Raw genomic sequence first — 19,406 nt, 5'->3', positions numbered from 1 at the left:
TTAAGACCATGGTTTCAAGCAACGATTTGTTCGTTGCAATCAAAGTGATAAGACTAGCGGATCGCTGATGGATAACTGTTATTCGATCCTTCGTAAAATACGTGATGATAAGAAAATATGTAAATTTGGAACGAGGATGACACGCAGCATGACTGAGGCTAGAATTTGATTCACCGATCATCGTTTGCACGCGACAGGTGTGTAATATACAGCCGATGATCGGCAGATTGCCGTTAGTCGGTTATAAACGATTAGGCGGGGCGATCAATGCATATCATATGACGTATGATAGCAGATCAAACATGACTTTTCAGGAAATTTTCCGCGCGCCTGTCTTTTGAATATCAACGACTCTGCAGGCGACGAGATAATTCAAGCGATAACGTTGTCACTAGCGGAATATTCCGTCGCGATCTACGAAAAGCCAAATTTGCATAACTCAGATCTGCAGATCGGGACGTCGCGATATCTCGCAACGATACTAGAATAATAATCAACTTAGGATCGAACTGAATTAACTGGCTATCGCAGTTTTCGATAAAACAAAATAAACAATATCACGACTTAATAACGAACGTAAATCCTTAGCATTCTATGTGTGTGTATATATACATATATGTGTACGTGTTGAATAAATATACAATGTATATTGATAAAAACACAAAAATAATGTTAAAATTAGTTGAAAATCATTTTACATTCGATTTTTCTAATTCTTGAGAAGCATGAATTTTCGACGCTACACTACATACTTCTGCCGAAATTTATCGCGAATATTATTACGATGTCGAAAAAAAAAACGCAAAATCATATTTTTAAATCGCATATGTTTTCGTGCGATGAATTATTAAAAAGATTCGTGAGTTTCTATGTAAAATTATGTTCAGCCAACGCGCGCATTTGCACATTCGCATTCATAAATAGTACGTACGCGCAGAATTTATCGAGTCTGCATCGTGATTCTTTGCCGGCGATTCCGCGCGGGCATCGTGTATAAAAAGAATTTCACTCCTGTAACGAAGTGAAAATAGCGCGGACGCGGACAGAGCGCGGGCGGGCTTCCATTTATGTATAAATAATAGACCGCCATCATCCTACTTTCGTTTGCAGGCGGAAGCGAGTCGAGCGGTCTGTGATATATGCGAGATTCAATGCACAGCGCTGGGCATTGCCGTTCTTTTCTAAGCTATTTCGACGTCACTTCAACATCGCCGCACGAGTTATTACGCGATGCCGGGCATCGCATCATAATCGTATTATGTAGCGCTCGCCTAGCGCACGTTCAGTTTTATGCAACTGCAAAATGTGAACGTGAGACTCCGCGTCAACGTGTATATCATATATTTTAAACTTTCTTGCGGTGGAATTTTACGCAAAACTTTCCCGTCAAGTTTAACAAGAAATTGACAAATCCTACCCATTATTAAACTATTATTTGTAAATACAGAATAGTAAAATTTAAGGCGGCGGTTTTATAGATTCTCATCACATCTCTCTTTCATTGCGCCGAACGATCTGTTAGAACGTCTCAATCACTTCAAAGTATTACCAAGGATGTTTTCATTGATTTCGCCGAGCGTTAAACGTTTCCCTGATCAAGTGACCGTGACATAGCATGCTCATCCACCAGGTCGACGGTGGCAAATGCCGCGAAACACGATTCTCTTACCCGCGGCGATCCCTTTCGTGGTGATCCAGATCGAACGACTCTCCCACGATGGCGAAGATTCACGTCGAATAGCGAGAGATCGTAATGCCCAATAACGGACAATGACCGCGACAAACTAATAAACAACAGTGCAAAACCGATCATTATCGTTCTACCGAGAAATTGACAGTCGGAACGATCTGCGTCTTCTTTTGCTCTCTTTCGAGAGAAAGAGAGAGAGAGAGAGAGAGAAAGGGGGGGACGATTACATAAAGTCGATTGAGCGAAATCGAGCTGAGTAACGGTGCCGTGACTCTTATTAATATAATAGTCGAAGCGTCGTAAATAAGTTTCGCACGGCGTGCGACGCCAATTTGCCGATGTCAGACGTCGATAAATAATTTTGCAAAATTTGCGTACATACATAGTATATCTCGGATCAGTATTGTGTAATGCATAATTTGTATTTTTTTTCACGCCAAAGTGGTAGATAACTACAGTGTAACACAGATTAATATCTAATATAAATAGAATAAATTGGATTAAAACGTATATATCCTTCTTTGTCAGTATAAGAATTATGAATAATAATTGTTCGATCTAGAAGTATTCAAATATTAGTCTAAATACGAATAAATTGTTGTTATTTTGATATATTTTATTAAACAAGTGAGAAGTATTCATAAAATTATCCAACAATTTGTTTCTATTATAACAAAATGCCTTGTGAAGTTTTTCGCAGCGGGATAAAGATCTATTCCGTTATCAAGTGTCCTAGCTCTCATCCACTTTAACAAAAAATCTTACTTTTATTATTCTAAATGCTGGAAAAATATTCTATAACCGGTTTAATTCCAGAACATGCTGATGTTAAACGTGTCGTAGATAACGTGCAGGATAAAGGATACATATCATGAATCGAGGATGTAATTTCGTCACCGAAAAGACCCTTGGAATCAATTCAAGTTCGGAACAAGAATAATCGACCACAAGTGTCAAGATGATAGAGGTAGGTAAATAAAGAAATCGATAGTCTCATCTTCTGAAAGGCTATCCCTTTCGTTGGCACAAAACACCTGAAAAGCGTGACACCTGGTCACACCTGTCTCGCGTCGCGCTTCGCTTCGGAAGCAACGCCCCGCTTACAGTTTCGTAGGCAGAAAATGTGAAGCACCAAGGATTGCCGAACCGTGAGGGTTTCGGGAGAAATTCTCTCGACCGGTGTTATATTTCTACGTAAACATCAGCGGCCAGCGACGCTCCATGATTTTATCCTGTCGAGCAGAACCATTCTCGTGCCCGCACGGATTTTGATGCGAGCTAATAACCGATCATCGCGTCATGACATTGCCTCCATCGGGAGCGAGTTTCGCGCGTATCGTGACACTTTTTCCACATTCGGTATAAACCTTCACTTGCATTAGTTCTATTTAATTCTTAAACATATAATGTATGATAAATCACATTTGAAGGATCTTAATTGCACGCGATAATTAATTATAAAATTTAAGAAGCGTATAGAGGGGTCAAAATAGAACAACTTTCGATTAAGAACCTATGTTCTCCGAAGTAATCCTGAGTCAGTACAGACCTTTTAATATTTGGAACTCCGCTAATATATATACCAATAAAATAATCGCAATTTGCTACTCTTCTACTGGCTTTATTTTGTTTTTATTAAGATTTTGTTAAGAATTACGTGAGATACCTGAGATATTAAAGAGAGCCAGAGTTCTGTTCGACGATGCAATTGCTTGCATTGAATGTGGAGGATTAAATTTGGCAGTAATCTTTTGAATCACCCTGTACAATTTTGTGACTGTATCGCGGTTTACAAATAACAGATCGACCCGATTGGAGTCGATACTTTGTTTCTTCATGGAGCACGACACAAATTTGATTCGATCGTTTCAGATACAAACCGCAGTAGCCGAGAGTGTTTCTTCTTTGATCGCCGTCCTAATTGCCGCCTACAATTTACCGTGGCGCTTTTTTGTCGAGTTCGATTAGGAAAGTATAAACGGAGAATCGATTCCGCGGCCGATTACATTTTCGAAACACCTGCTAACCCATTAGCTTTTGTATGTCGTCCCCCGCGTCGTTCGTTGCGTTCGTGCTTTCTTTTTTTTTATTTTTATCGAGAGTTCACGACGACAAGAGCTCTGACTCAGTCACAGTAAGCAAACTTTAAAATAAAATTTCTTATATAACAGTGTCGCTATTATCATTCCAATTTTTCGTCTTTCCTTTTACAAGATTGTATTGGAAAATGTGGAGAGAGAGAGAGAGAGAGAGAGAGAAAATTGTTGAGGATTATATTCTGTTATTCAGTACTTTGTTATTTAATAAACAAACAAAGGGTTAAACTACCACGTTGTGACGGCTCGGCAAGTTAGTAGCGAGATACCACAGAACTGTAAAGTCGACGAGGCGAGAACCTGAAGGCAAAGGCGCGATTCCTTCGCGAGACCCCGCGAGAGTGATGGCTGGCCGCGGGTGTCCGCGCGTAATCGTAATGAGAGCGGCGAGCGCGAGCGCGAGCGCGCGACGCTGTAATCGTTAGAGGATGATTACGCAATTTGCATCGGGGCAATTTGCATCGGGAGATCGTTCCGCCGCTGGCAAGGCAGCGGGGATAACGGGACGACGAGGACGCGCGATGTCGCCGCGGGTCATGCCTATGCTAATGACACATCTAACCGGTACTTCAGGCCCATTCATAAGATGAGCGTCTCTTCTGAATGAGTCCCGCCGGCACCAGAAAAATGCATCGGCGCGGCGGCGGCAACGAGGACGATTGGTGCACGCGCGCTTTATTGACACCAACGCTTTATGATCCCAACCGTTTAGCGACAGATGATTATCATCGCCAGTACCTGCCTGTCTGTCGCTAAAAATCGAATCCCGATACGCATCGTGCGCACTCATCAATATCTCGACGTGTAGGTATACGAGCTCCTATTCGATTTCACGCGTGCGTGCCGCACGTCGCTTTAAGGTCCTCGACCGCGTATGTTTTATTAGCCGGACGTAGAAGGTAAACCGAAAAAAAATTTTTTTATTCTTAATTGTGTAAAATGTTACCGGTATGTCAATACGTGTGTCTAGTTCTACAAAAAAAGAGTTATCTCATTTTGTTTACGGATATTCGACATTATTCAAAAATGGCTGCATCGGCACAGTAAATCGAAAGTCTATAAGAGAGTCAGAGTTGCATGAATAAAAAAGTTTAGATATACGGTGAAGGAGTAGAGAAAGGGTTAGTCTGATCAAGTCACGACTCGCGGAGAACCGAAATGCGATTCAGACGTGAGCACTCATTACAAAAATATTGCTCGGCTACTACATCGTGGCTACGAGGTGTAAGATCGCGGAGGGAGATGAAAGTCAGCGTAGCCCGCTAGTGTATTATTTACACGTGTAGAAGAGGGAGTCTTGCGGTCGCGTGGATTCCCTCTGGTATCGATAATCGGTAGTGGGCAGTGTGGGCACCACGAAGAAGAACGGGATAGATTAAATTGGGACAGGTAGCTGTGAAGTGAACTGAAGAGTATCGAGTCACGTGCAGCCTCGGCGCGACCGGAAACACGCTATAAAGAGGCGACCCTCGGGATCAGACTGCCGACAGAATCCGTAATCTAATCGGAGAGAGAAAGAGTTTCGTTTAGAATATGTGCTATATAGTATCACGTTTAATTCGTTTTATATAAAATCTTTATCTTACAAGAGAAAGAGAAAGAAATGTTGCATAGAGTTTATAAATTTATATTATCGTGAAGAGTTTGTAGATACCAATCGCTGTTTGATAAACGAGAAAAAACTTTTATTACGCTCGATCTCGACGGCTTCTCGATAAATTAAAACCGAGATAAAAACCGTAAGACGTCGGAAGAAAGCTAGGCTGAAATGAGGAACCTTTCCCGCGGGATGGAGAGTGGTTCGCGCTCAATAAGTTATTTATTGGTAAATTATCGGAAATTATATCAACCTGTCAGTGCGATCGTGAGTGTGCTAAAGAGAGCAAGTCGAACGAAAACTGGATCTAATCCTGTTTGACAGTGTACAAGTTGCCAAACCACCTCTGATCGCCTTTGCTGGAGAATATTTAAAATGTATAAATAACATCCGCCTTAGAGTTGCTTATACTTCTTATCGTGCTTATATACGGTGAGCTGTAAAGGATCTCAAATTTAATAACATCATTAATAATGTTATAAAAAAAAAATGCCAGTCTATAAAGCATTCTCGATCGGAGCTATCAGCATTTTCACTGATTCCGTTCTGTTCCTATATGTATACCCTGATACATTCTATAATATATTATTTAAATTAATTAGGTCGCGATATAAAGATACACATTTATGAAACAATCATTTTAAATTTCAAAAATTTTGATCAATTATTTGCTACATAATAACGGTACGTAAGTCAGATTTCTACGCAAACTGCAAATCACACATGCCGAATACATGCAAATCACACACGCAAAGGATTCAAATAAACATTTTATATCTTGCGAGTAATCCGACATTTCCGCATGGCTGTTTCTCGCGTAACGATGCACGAGCCTACGCTACGCGATGGAATAAAAGTAAAGTATCACGCCAGTATATAATCGTTTACAGGCATCCTAGAGACTTCCTGTCTCTATCTCTTGTTGCAGCGACAACGACGCCGCCGTCGCCGCTAATACAACGAGCGTCCTCGACGCAATTTGTCAGCTCCCGTATCTTTGCATATGCATAGGCGGATACTAGGAATGCGCGTAGATGCTACGGCAGCATTTTGCAAGAAATTATCCGTTAACATTCCTCATCCTTCCCGCATTTAATTGCCGTTTGCGTGCGCGAACGTTCGGAGGATCGTTCTTGTAAATGCATCTGCGCTGCTATATTACGTACATGATACGAATTATATTACGTACGTTACGGCCACGAGATATTCTTTTATCGCCGTTCTTTTTCGTCGGGATATTGCATATTTAGTTGTGTTGCCGTTTCTAAATTCATATTATATGCAAAAAGAAACGCAGTGCGATCGAAATGGCATCGTGACGGAAATCAGCGGGACGCGCGTGAAGAACGTGCGAACAATTTAAGATCATTCGGTCAGATGGAGTCGCACGCTCCTTCGTTCCGAGCCAATCTTTCTTGCCGATTACTTCCTCGAACGTAAAGAACGACGGAATCCAGAGTAGGATTTTCATTTGCAGGCAAAAGCGTTACGTCACTTGCTTGAACAGCTCACCAGATCCGTAGTCCGTAGCCAGGCTCCTTCCTGTCTTCGGAATCAACTCTAGACCCCGCGTTCTTTTCTGCTTGCCACCTTCTTGCGCGCATTCCGGCGAGCAAGTATGCACCACCGGCCGATCGATCGATCGATCGATCCAGCCCGAGCCAGCGCGATCGATAATGGATGATCATGCAAAAGTAGACAGTGTAGACACAAAGTGTCGTCGTTTGAAGAAAAATATAATCAATGATCCTTGCAACATCCGACGGAATGAGAAGAAACAAGCGCGAGGAATACAGCATTATTGCGACAAATCGCTCTCATAAAGAGAAACGGAAGAAGAGGAAAAAACGATGGAAACTATTTCACAATTGTAAACCGTCCTCGCGGAAGCTAAGAAGGTATAATGAAATATGTCAACTTCTATCTTACGATTATTTCTCTCTCTTTCTCTCTCTCTCTCTCTCTCTCTCTCTCTCGACATTTTTATTATTAGATATTTTATTTAAACATGACTATGTTCGGACACTACAACTTAATAATCTTTCGACTCTTGCTTTCAATAATTTGTATTGCTTGAGAGATTCCGGTCTATAAACTTATCAGTTAGCATTATATTATAAATTAAGAGAAAGTGTATATAATATGTATATATAATAATGTACACTAGCAACATAGCGATTAGAAGCGAATTAGAGCTGAACTATCAGACTGTATCAATAGTCACAAAAAGCTTTGAGGTGACATGGATAACTAATAAGAAACAACGTAGTTTTATAATCAACGCTAGATTAGTAATTTTATAATATAGATATCTATATAATACGACAGGAGAATTAATTACATAAATTATATGTAAAATTTAGTAAACCCATAAAAAGAGAAACGTAAAAAGAGAAGTAAACTTATATAAATATTATTGTAATGTAGTCATGTATCGCAATAAATTTTAATGTGAAAGCTAACTAAGGCCACAGTTTAAAATATTATTAATACGCTAATTTTATTCTAGAGAAACTGCTAATTAACGTTCGGTACGTTATTATATCTCTGCAACCAGACAGATATATCTATATTACTCACAGCGCCAAACCTGGTCGCCACCGTTATGTAATCGACATCACCCGAACATTTGTATTTGCATTAGCGTTTACAGACGTCATTCGCGAGGTCTTGATATTTGTAATAGTATAATTTCCGTATTACATCTTTCTATTTTAGGATCAAAGACAGATCAGTGCTACGTCAACTTTAGATCATATAAGCGGCCAAATGCTTTCGTGCCTCGCAATTTGTATCGACATGTCGATCGATATCGCAGCTCAATTTTAACAATGGGTATTAATACCAATCAGTCGTTAAGACATCTCACGCGGCCATGTTCGGCCGCGCTTGATAAAGTCGCTGAATTCGCGCCTTTACGGCGCCTGTATGCTTGTCGCGCGGCATGAAACTGCTTTACTACGGTTGTAGCTAACATTACGCAGTCAGTGACGGTGTCATTATCGGGTTGGACGAGAAACGAGCAATCCGGAGACGACGTGACGATTATTTTAAGCCAGCCGCATTCTTTCTTATTTCCCTCCACTAAATATCAGGAGATTTTAAGTGTATAAGTATAAAGATATTTTAAGCAATTTTAAACATATAAAAAACAATGCAACTCCCATGCTAAAAAGTTATTAATCTTAGTATCCAAAATATGCTGTATGTGCTTAATTATATATTTATTATATTTATCACGAATATTTATAAAATTAATTAAAGACCTGATTATAGTCTCTACAATAGTGTTTACAAATAAATAAGATTTTCTTTAGCGAAGCTTTTTTCACTTTCAAGATTATTAAGTGACTATGATCAAGACAGAGTTCTACAATCGAATCGGAAAGATTTCTTTTGAGAATGCGACATATCTCGCATTTTTTTCGATTTCCAGGTCGCACAGTTAATACCTTCGACGTCCGCCCCCTGATGTATAGCAGTGAAAGCTAGGTGTGGAATAAGAGGCGTGACAAATCGCAGAATTAGGTCGACCAATGCACGACAACGACGACTCGCGTGCAGATAAATGCGTGAACACACGCGCGAGCGGCAAAACCACCGCCTGCGATACACGCGTCTCCCTTCTATCTTGCTACTGCATCGCGTGTATACTTGAGTGCATTAAGAAGAATCTTAAGAAGCTGTCAAATGATACAGAAATATTTTTTTTTACATTTATAATGTATCGCAATAGCTCGCATATCCAAAATTCGTCGACAAACAGATCTATGAATATCATAGAAAGATCATCCTAAGCTCTTCTAAAATTGAGCTGGATGACTTTGTTTCATATATTTGATTGCAAGTTATATATAAGACTCTTATCGTCTTATCTCAATAACTTTTTCGCGTTTTCGTTATTACAAAACAAATCTAAATTCTGTAGAAGGTACACAGTGGAATGATGTAGCTATAGCCGGCAAATTAATGTGCTCCGGTATACTTGCGTGTGAATGTGCGCGTGTACGTCCACGCTCGCACGCAGGGCCCGTGATTAATCCTCATACGCACGCCCATAATTCGCCCCTGAATTGCCTCGTAAACGGGCCGACCCGGCGGATTAAATGGAAGCATTTCAATGCGGCTCCCGGTCTTATCTATCCGAGTCCGTGTTATTAATCCTGACACCCAGGCATAAATTGATATATATATATATATATATATATATATATATATATATATATATATGTATATATGTATATATAATGTCGCGCACCCATCAAAGACCAGTAATCTCCTACCAGTACTATATTCCCGATGACTTTTTCGTAGCTACTAATTAACGCATTCTACAGTCAACGATATAATCCAGCGTCGTATAACGTAATTCGAATTGGTTCGATTTAGATCGGTGTGCAAATGATTCGCCAAATGAATCCGATTTATTCAGAAAAACGTTCTAATGATCCGATAAAGACGATAAACTGTAATTACGTACGATTCCAAATATGTCGATAAGATAAAATAATGAGAATGTTAGCGAGGTAGCAGATATCGCCAGTCACTTAATTAGCGCGTTAAAAATTTCACGACTAGGAAATGCCGTTACGTTAACATCAGGTGAGTGTGAACGGAGGCAAGGGGGCATTTATACTGTATAATTATATAACTTGGCGTTCAATTTACGTTCCCTTAACTCGAGTTACAAGGGTTTCAGATAGACCTAGAAGCGAACGTCGTTCATTCCTTGTGCCGGTACGAGTTGCTCTTCTAGAAGACTAGTCAAACTAGTGTAACACGAACGAGGGCGGAGGCGAGCGAGGAGAAACTATTGTTGTTCGTGGTCGGCAACAATACCGGCACGCTTCCTTTGCCACCGCGAAAAATAATCCAGGCTTTGTCTATGATGTACACCGCAATACGCCGTCCGCAATGCTCGTGCAAACTGTCGCGTTTTACGGCGTACAACATCGTTTTCAGGAAACCCCGCGCGTTCTCACACTAACCTTCTGCTCGAATACTACGTTTCCCATCATACTAAACCGATGCTGTGTCGCGCAGTGCGTCTAAGAATGAGTCTTGTAAGTTATAAGCTAAATTGTCTAATAATTTCAAGTACCTTATGAGCATTTCTCTTTTTCTCTCCTTTTTTCTCACTTGTAAAATTTCATATGTTCCATTGAAATGTTAAATGCTAAATTTCAAATATGCAGATGATTTAAAGCCGTGGTTTAAAACCTGTTTTTGAATAAAAACGTATGTTTTACTGTGCACTAATTAACTTTCTATTTCCTCGCAATTAATTACACATTGAGATATTAAAATATTTCAAAATACTTAAAATTACCAAACTCCTTGGATGTATTTTTACGCCAATTCGCATTAAAAGTCTTGACCAGCTCAGCGAGCTCGCCGGAACATTATATCGATTATTAATTCATTCATATTGCCGGTTAGCGTGTACCGTAATCCATTGCGACTGAAACGCCCCATCGTCATTAAACTATGATAACGAGGCCCTCAGGCGACGATGAGCCGGTGCTTAACGTAACTCCTTTTACCCACTCTTTCAACTTCCTTAACTCGATACGCCGCGCCGACACGACGACACCTGCCCCTGAGCAAAACGTCGATTTTTCGAATGCCATATCGAGATTTCTTCAAAGAGCACCTTCGTGCATCCTTCATCGGATCACCCTGATTACATCTTCGAACGTCACGTGCGATATTTTAATGATCGCCTGCTTTGTATCGAGTACTTTAAGTCTATATACACAGTTATTTCATCGAGAGAAGATCTCGCGAGATAAAGTTGCGCGCGAACATAGTAATTTTAATATAGAATGCCTCGTGCATAAAATGATTATATGTGATATATACATATTACAAGGTATTGTACACAGAGTGTCTGGATTCAACGCAGGAGCTTTTGAAGCTACGTCGCGGTGAAAGTTCACAAAACTGCGAATAATAGTAAAACAGCCTAATTACGCGAATATCGGAAGGAAATCCGGGGCGCCGTATCCTCTCTCTCTCTCTCTCTCTCTCTCTCTCTCTCTCTCTCTTTCTCTCTCTATTTGTCGCTGCGCGGCGTAGAAAAAGTTAATGTCAATCGATGGAAAGTACATCGTTACGCGACGATTATTCCGCCAGCGGAATCGCCATCGTGAACAAGCGCGAAATGTTTTGCTTTTTCGAAGCGTCGTGATTTTTTGATTAGGTATGCCATTGTATTACAGTTCCTCGACGAAATGGAAGATGAGGATTTCTACATCTGGGAAACCGCCGCCTGTTTACAGTGTGCCGCGGCCGACAAAAAGCACCGTGACTCGATGCTGCGAAGAGAAATCAGGCGACAGATCGATCGACGGGTGGTAAAGCCACGCCGTCTCGGTGAAGACGCGGTCTTCTTAATCTCACTTGCGCCCCGCTGTTTCTAAGTTTGTTTATTATTTTTGTCAGCCGCGTTGTGTCGTTGCCAAAGCCGGATCTTGTTCCGTCGCGAAATTCATTTGACGCGAAAAAGCGTGCTAATTTATCTTGTTGCGCGTAAACGGATAACGTTCGTGACCGCGACGATTTTTTTCTTTCTTTCTTTTTTTTTTGGAGCAGCCGCGCCTAATTGGATCACCCACGTTTCGCGGAATCGTCCGTTGCCCTAAAAAGTCGCCTGCGTCGTAGGAGGTCCTCCCGAGAATAGATTTATTAATTTCATGGAATTGTTTTTCATGGATCCCCGCGATTGCATGTGAGAATCGCACGGTTTGATCAAGCGGAACCCCCACAGGCCGTACCGAATCTCGGTTTCCCGTTCTCTAAGTCGGCCGGTCTTTCACTAGAATCTACTCCAACTCTAGCATCTAAAATATTACAACATCTAAATCCGCAGAAATAGACAATCGTCAAAGAAGAAAAACCTGATACAATTGATGTAATTAATAAAACAATGATCGATCTTTTAATTTCCACAACGAAATAACTTTCACGAAGAAATTAAGTTGCAGAGGACCGTTGTCATTCGCGATTTCCGGGTACGGAGGCCATCTTCGCATCTACGGAGAGAGCGCGCATTGTGTGTGAGACAAAATATAAGAAAAGAACCGGCGAGAAACGCCAAATCGGTGCACCGCGAGCGGCGAGGTCAGGAGACTGCCCGTCCGGGTTGAATGGCAGCATTTAAAACGGCTTAAAGTCAGCGCGGACGTAATCGGTCCTGTCGATCTTCGGCGCCCCACGCTCGCCATAATCCCCCAAGCGCGAGATGAACACGTTGGGATCTCATTCAGCGGGGCCTGCTCGACGACGCGGCCGGTGTTTCTCGACGATCCGGAGAGGATCTCTGCGCGTCGGCACTGATCATTGTGCTCCACGCGATATGGACCCATGCCCATAATAGACCCACGTCGCTTCCATCGTTGGCGTTGTCCGGTGCCGATACGAGAATAAAGACTGTCCGTCGATCGGTCTGCTCTGGTTTTCTCTTCTCACCTCCCCTCCCCCCGATCGGTGAGACGAGTACCCTCTTCGTCGCCCTGCGATCTCGAGTCTCTCATTGTGGATCGGTGATCGTGGATCGATGATCGTGGATCGCGGTACTGGAGCGCGGTGCGGAGCGAAGCGTACCGATACATTGTACTGTTCACGATATACGTGGGACCTTGTGTTTCCTCGTCATCCCATTGCCAGTCGACGTGAATCCCATGTCCGTGCGCCAGATAAGATCGTGATCGATGGTACGTGCGATCGATATTTCGCCCTCGCGTCTCCGCTTGGACGCCTTTCTTTGTGCGTCGGAAAAATTGGGCGTTACTCGGGCGAGATCTTACGTAACTACCTCGCGATCAGAAACCGCTCGGAAAGTCAGTTTATGTGGCAATAGTAAGTGCCTTATAGTGATCCATATGGGTAATGAGAAGCAGAATGGACGAAAGTGTTGCCATTCTGCAAAAAGCGAGCGTTCGCACAAAAATTAAGGTCGCCTCTACGATCGTAATCGCTGTCGTAACGCAGCAAGGGCCGGCACCCTAGACGCAAGAGAGAAACGCATAAGAAGTCGCCGCCGTACAGGATGTCGGGATAATACACATTATAGTCCAGTCGTCATTACGTGCAAGTCCACCGTCCTGCGATACGTGCGCAACGCGAGCCGGAAGGACGACTCCCGCGTGTCTGCTTTTCTTGCATGAATGAAATGTAATTTAAGCTTACTCAAGCACCCGTATTTTCATTCATCCCGCATTAAGGTACGCTTTCTTGCGAGTCTCTATGCAAGGCAGAGAGTCTCATCCGCGGCGAACGTCGTCGATTAGAAGTCGCGTCGACCACGATTTTTTTCAGCCGACTCTCGTTTTCGCTTTGTTCGCCTTTATTCGGGAACATCTGGTGGACAATCGCGAAGCTGAACCGCTGTCGCGAATCGTTGCAGAAGATTTGAATCGTTTCTCAGGTGGAAAGCGACTCGGCAACCTTTAATTTGACGCGACGCGTCAAGGTAACGGCAGGGGTAGGGAAGAGAACGAGGCACACGGAAAGGGGCAAGAAGGGGGTAAAAATCGGTGAGGAGGAATCATGGCTGGATGCACTCCCTCCCTGTGTTCACGCACTTTTACCGTCGGCCAGTATCGGCATTGCCTCTGCATTTTTTGAAAGGGGGGAGACCGCGAACGACCGACCTGTTGAGCGCGTCGTCGTGTCGAGTCGAATTGCGTGTATCGCGATGTACATAGAGACTGCAACGAAAAATTGCAGCAGCGCTTTTACGACGATTGCTGCTCGGTTGAGAAAAACTCGCTTCGCGACCCACAATTCGCTGACAAAGAACATTTGATTTGAACCGCTTCCGGTTGAAGCCTTCTCACTACTTCCGATCGCAACATCATGACGACATATGCATAATTTCGAAGATCTTGCGTTGTGTAATAAATATAAAACGCCTACTTTTAAAAAAGCCGTGTAAGAGGTTTTATTCTTGCTTTTCCGCGATGCCGATCTCTCACTGGACTTACTTCGTGAGCATCTGTCATCGCATATTTTAATAGTTTTGTGTATCAAGGGGTTAATAGTGTAATGTAATAGTAATAGCTAACTAGCGCGCGTCTGTGATGTCTAGTAAAAGGAAAAAATATATGATAAGCTCTGTAACATAATTCAGAAATCAGGCGTTTTATTCTTCTCTTTAGAAGATCATTGCAAAATCAGCACTCTTCTGATTACGAAGGTATAAGAATACGGATTAATATTCGTTTGGTCAGTTGAAAATCGCACAGGTAATTAAAAAAAGATGCTTCGCTCAACACTTATCTTATTCGAGCTAATTTCTTCCGGTTGTCAACGGATAGAAATCAAAACAAAGCATACTTTCTTGAAACATGCCGTTTGCGACGCTCCACTTTCTCTCGCGCGTCTTCTTTTTTAATGACACCCATTAGAATCATTTATAATGGTCAACGACCGCGTACACGACGAACGGCAAATTACATTTTACATAACGTCATCCCTACCCGATGCACTCGCGGGGACATGCATTCATATAAAGAGAGAGAGCGTGGCTGGACAACCGATTGACAGTTTGCTGCTCGATGCGATTTCCGAAGATGGCAAAGTTTGCAATTGTCGCGATCGTTCTGCTGGCGAGCACTGTCTCGCAGTCCCAGAGGATAATTAGGGAAACAACCACACAATCCGCAGGTGAAAGATATATAATCGAAGCGAGTAGAGTCAATTTTTTTGTAATTAGTTATTACTAGAGTTATACATGCAACTAGATTTTAATTCTCGATTAATCCAGACCTCTTTATCTTGTTTGATTGCAAGATGCGAACGTAGCGGCTATGAGAGACATCCTGCAGAAGATCTCGAGCGGGGATTCGAACACGGAGGATGACTCAAAGCTCGTCGAAATCATTAAGGAGGCAGTCGTGAGGACCGCGGAAGAAATTAAGACGCCCACAGGCTCGATCGAAGCGGCCGCTAAAAAAGCGCAGATATTGGTGTCCGAATTGACCTCGGCGTACACGAACGCTATCTACAATGCCAAATCTCCCGAGGATGGTCGAGAGAATTTTGTGCGCTTCCAGACCACTGTCCAGGCGATCGTGGAATTCATCAAAAACGGTCAATTTTTGGCATAGTTTGAAAAATCCTATTTTTTCTTCCGCTATTTATTTTAATCTTGAATATTTATTCGTTATACGTGCCTGTCTATCGCTAATATCACAAATGTATCATAGAGAATCGATAAATATAATTGTGAGTTAATCATGGAAAGTGCACACCATCTATACTTTCGCTCTTAGCATAATTTATAATTACATTAAGATATTGGGTAATAAACGTCGATAATATCTGTAAAGACGTAAGAAAATTATTTATCCCGTGTAGACAATGGAAGAAAAATAGTTTTTATATTTGTATCGCGTGAGGCCGCACGCCCTTCGGCGATCGTTTGTGTTATTTTGCTGGCAAGACGAGCGCGAGCGGCGGTAACGCAGAATTATTCTTGCTGACGTACGACTCAGAGGCGGACGATCCATTGTAAAAGCGGCGGTGGGCTCATAATCTGGCGATGTAGGATCTCTCCAACCCGTGGGGCTGACCGGAACTGCGCCTATGCTCTTTCGCCGGAAGCGCCGCTGCCACATGTAGTAATATAAATTATAATGCCTTTACGGTTTTTCCTTTTGTGGATTTGCATTTAAAACACCGGAATGGCATTGTCGTCGAAATCGCCGAACGCAATTTTCATGGAAATAAGAAAGCTATTTCTCTATACGCACAGCTCCCCCGCCAATACGCGGCTCTCGCGGCTTTTTTCCAATTCCCCTTTTTTCTCTCTTCTTCCTGTCGCGCGAAAATAAGGAGAAGATTCGCGCATCGCGAGACGCAGAATTCGATTCGCATCTAATAGTGCCAAGGCTGATCAGAGATCGCGGCTTTCACTGTTGGCACAACGAAACTCTATCTGCAAATCTATCGCGGTGATTCCTCACCTCGTCTGCCGCTTTCGGGAGAAAGGAAACTTTCCATCCGAAGAATATGTAATAATTGTTCGCGAAATACGGGAGTCGCGTTGCTGGCGACGAAAATAAAATCGTGACGCACGCGCGGGCGCACGAGCCGGGCGGCCATCCATGAAAGTGGAAACCTGGCTCATACGAGAGGTGGATGGATGACCTCTTTCGATTCCTATGTAGAACGCAAAAGAAAATGTGCGTGAAATGTTAGTCTGCAAATCTCGATATTTCACTTTGTATTCGTACTCTGATTCGACATTTGGTGCGCGACATTTAGATCATTCCTTTCTCTTTCTCTCTCCCTCTCTCTCTCTCTTTTTTAGATATCTTTCCTCACAACACTAACAACATATTCTTTGATAATTGTCTAGCATTATAACTCTACCAACAACACGGTGCACATCTGTTTATCTGTTCTAAAACATCCGTTTCCTAAGAGTTGCACAAACTCGGAGTTGGTTATCCTCATGTTGCTTCGTGCGCCGCTTGAAAATACAACGGAGTATCGGCCTCCCGGATTTTATGTAGGAGATTGATTGCGAGCACGAACTCGCAAGAAACGCGGATAATATAATGTCGGGATATTTTGTTTTGTTACGCGAAAGAAGATAATAAACATTGGCTTGGCGTCAGTTTATGTGCTACCGAGTACCGACTAAGATGGCAACGACGAAACAATGCGGCATTGTATATCGGCAGCCTCAACCGCCAAAGCCAAGCACCGTGCTAAGTCATGAACGGCGTTACACGACGCACACGTTTCACGTTTGTAGACTCCTGAATTTCCGGATCAACCCTCGATCGTCGCACGCTATACGGAACCCCAATCTGACCCCGTTACGGTTCGTAAACGACCGAAAGAGCTCGTTCTTTGAACGAAAATCTCTTGTAATTGCGTAACGTTTGCGAGCGTTTTTATTTATTTATCCATCATCGCGGAATCTTTTATGCCGTATCGATTTCCTTGGACTTTTCGTCTATCGTCAAATAAAAATCGTACAACGTATTTCCTAGATTTTCGGCAGAAACGCGAAATATTGATGAACACGGGGTCGCGAGGAGGAACGCAATTGAAGGGGACAGGAGACAAGTGCACGCGAAACTACGTTTAACCGCGATACCGAAAGCGCTTGCTTGCAGTTCGCTCGCTTGCGCGCGCGGCAGGAGCAACATTCCGCGGGGCATAACTCGAGCTGGCCTCGAGCTCACGAACGGAGACGACGGGTCACGACGCCATGTGTGCGGCCTTACCAACCACACCCACTATCTATTTATTTATGTCTACCTCACAGGCTTTTTACTCGTGCCGTCGAGCTTTCATTGCTGCGCGTGCTGCGTCCGCGTCGTCGTGAACAATCGACGCACGGGGCCCCGGGCCTCGCGGCCCCTTCGTTCGCGAAAAGTCCCCGACGATGACGACGGCGCGCGACGACGCACAAATCGTGGCCGCGCACACGCGGGAACCGCGATCGGAAAATCTACCACCTGCGTGCCCCGCAGTTGCGTCGTACGGTACCTATAACTTTGTATCTCTACGGCATTGCGGCACGTGGAATCCCCGCGGATGATTCCAAGATGCGACCCGTATGCATGCGGTCGCGCACGGTTTAAATGCATGCAAATGCACGCGCTTTAGGGGATTCGCCTGGGCATGAATTCCTAGAGTTAAATAATAATAGTATTAACCAACAGAGATCGGCTAACAAGTGTATTCGCCGTCATATCGAACGAGCAGATATAACGATGAAAAAAGAAGAGATTAAAACGTAAATTCACAAACTGGGTGCATAATACCAACACATATGTATAAATATAATGTATAAATATAATTTTATAAGTCTACTAAAAACTAAAAAAAGCTTTATAATACTATATTCACATATGCGTACTGTTGTATAAAAAATATACATAGGCCTCATGTAAAAGTACAAGGGAGGTGGAAAAATTCCCACGTTGATAAAGCGGTCTGCGGTTTCAGATCATCAACAAATGGCTTCCGCGCAGATATATTTCGCGCACGTGGCTTCTACGTTTATATCTCAGGGTAATGCCGCTTTGTATCTCGCGGAACGTTTATCGGACCGCATCGCGTCCTCACGATCCTGCTGAATACAAATACGAGATGCCCGCGGTGCAATTTTTTATCCGCGAAGACCTGCGGGGATACTTTTGTCGTGCGAATTCTTTTCACGAGGTTAAAAATATAACTTCGAACTTATATCCGGTCTTCATGTGCGAACGAAGATCGGATTAAAGAAATTGCGTTGAATACCGAAGAGTAAATATAAGTAAAGGTTCAGTGATGTCATGGACCACTGGTTTAATATTCCAGTAGCGATAACGCGAGTTGGCCAAAAAGCAATTATTAAGCGTTGCTACAGCAATAGGAGAGAGTTTGTGGGCGATAATAACAAAAATTATGCACGTTAGAGTTGAGGATAGCCGCCGATTAGGATCTTGACAAAAACGCAGGATCTCGATGTGCAAGTTACCGTTTCTGACTGTCGGTTTCCGGCGCGTTCTATGTGGCGAGAATCTCACGTACGCGGTCGCGAATGAACATGAATTTTCCATCGTCGTTCCGATATATTAAACGCGCGTGTAAACGTAAATCTGATGCTCGATGAGCGGCAAACGTATTTAGAAAGCACAGAACCGGTGCGGATATATACACGTCGGCTTTTATCGGATACCAAAAATAATCCAATTTCTCGCGCTCGTCTGAATTCGACACCGCCATTTATCATTGGATATACGTTTCGCATCGTGATGCGTATTACCGCTTGATATAGGCGATAATTCATCGACTCTAAATCGTAAAACATAAATTACGAAAAAATACATGAATTCTGTATCATTATTATTGCGAGTTCTATAATTAATATTTCTCTCTTTCGCGTCTTTTAATTGTTATAATTTGAAATTCGGCTTTTTTCTCCTTAATTCCGTCGATTTCAAGATTAATTCGGTATTCGGGAGGAAACGGTTGGCTTAACCCGACGGTGCCTTAATTATCGCCCACCCCGACG

General features: G+C 42.8%; 1 protein-coding gene across 1 annotated transcript in view; it reads left to right on the top strand.

Annotated features, from left to right (window-relative positions):
- The window catches only part of LOC112463921, a 157,150-nt gene extending 141,519 nt beyond the window's left edge, over positions 1-15,631 (top strand). Inside the window, exon 3 of the mRNA XM_025030619.1 lies at positions 15,179-15,631. Within this exon, the coding sequence (XP_024886387.1) occupies positions 15,179-15,495 (317 nt within the window). The 3' untranslated portion in view covers positions 15,496-15,631. The remainder of the gene's footprint in view (positions 1-15,178) is intronic.
- Positions 15,632-19,406: the final 3,775 nt, after the last annotated feature.

Source organism: Temnothorax curvispinosus, unplaced genomic scaffold, assembly GCF_003070985.1.
Source record: "Temnothorax curvispinosus isolate PA1 unplaced genomic scaffold, ASM307098v1 QBEX01013735.1, whole genome shotgun sequence".
Taxonomy (NCBI): domain Eukaryota; kingdom Metazoa; phylum Arthropoda; class Insecta; order Hymenoptera; family Formicidae; genus Temnothorax; species Temnothorax curvispinosus.
Note: the sequence above shows the minus strand (reverse complement) of the source record. Positions and strands in the feature narration are given on the sequence as shown.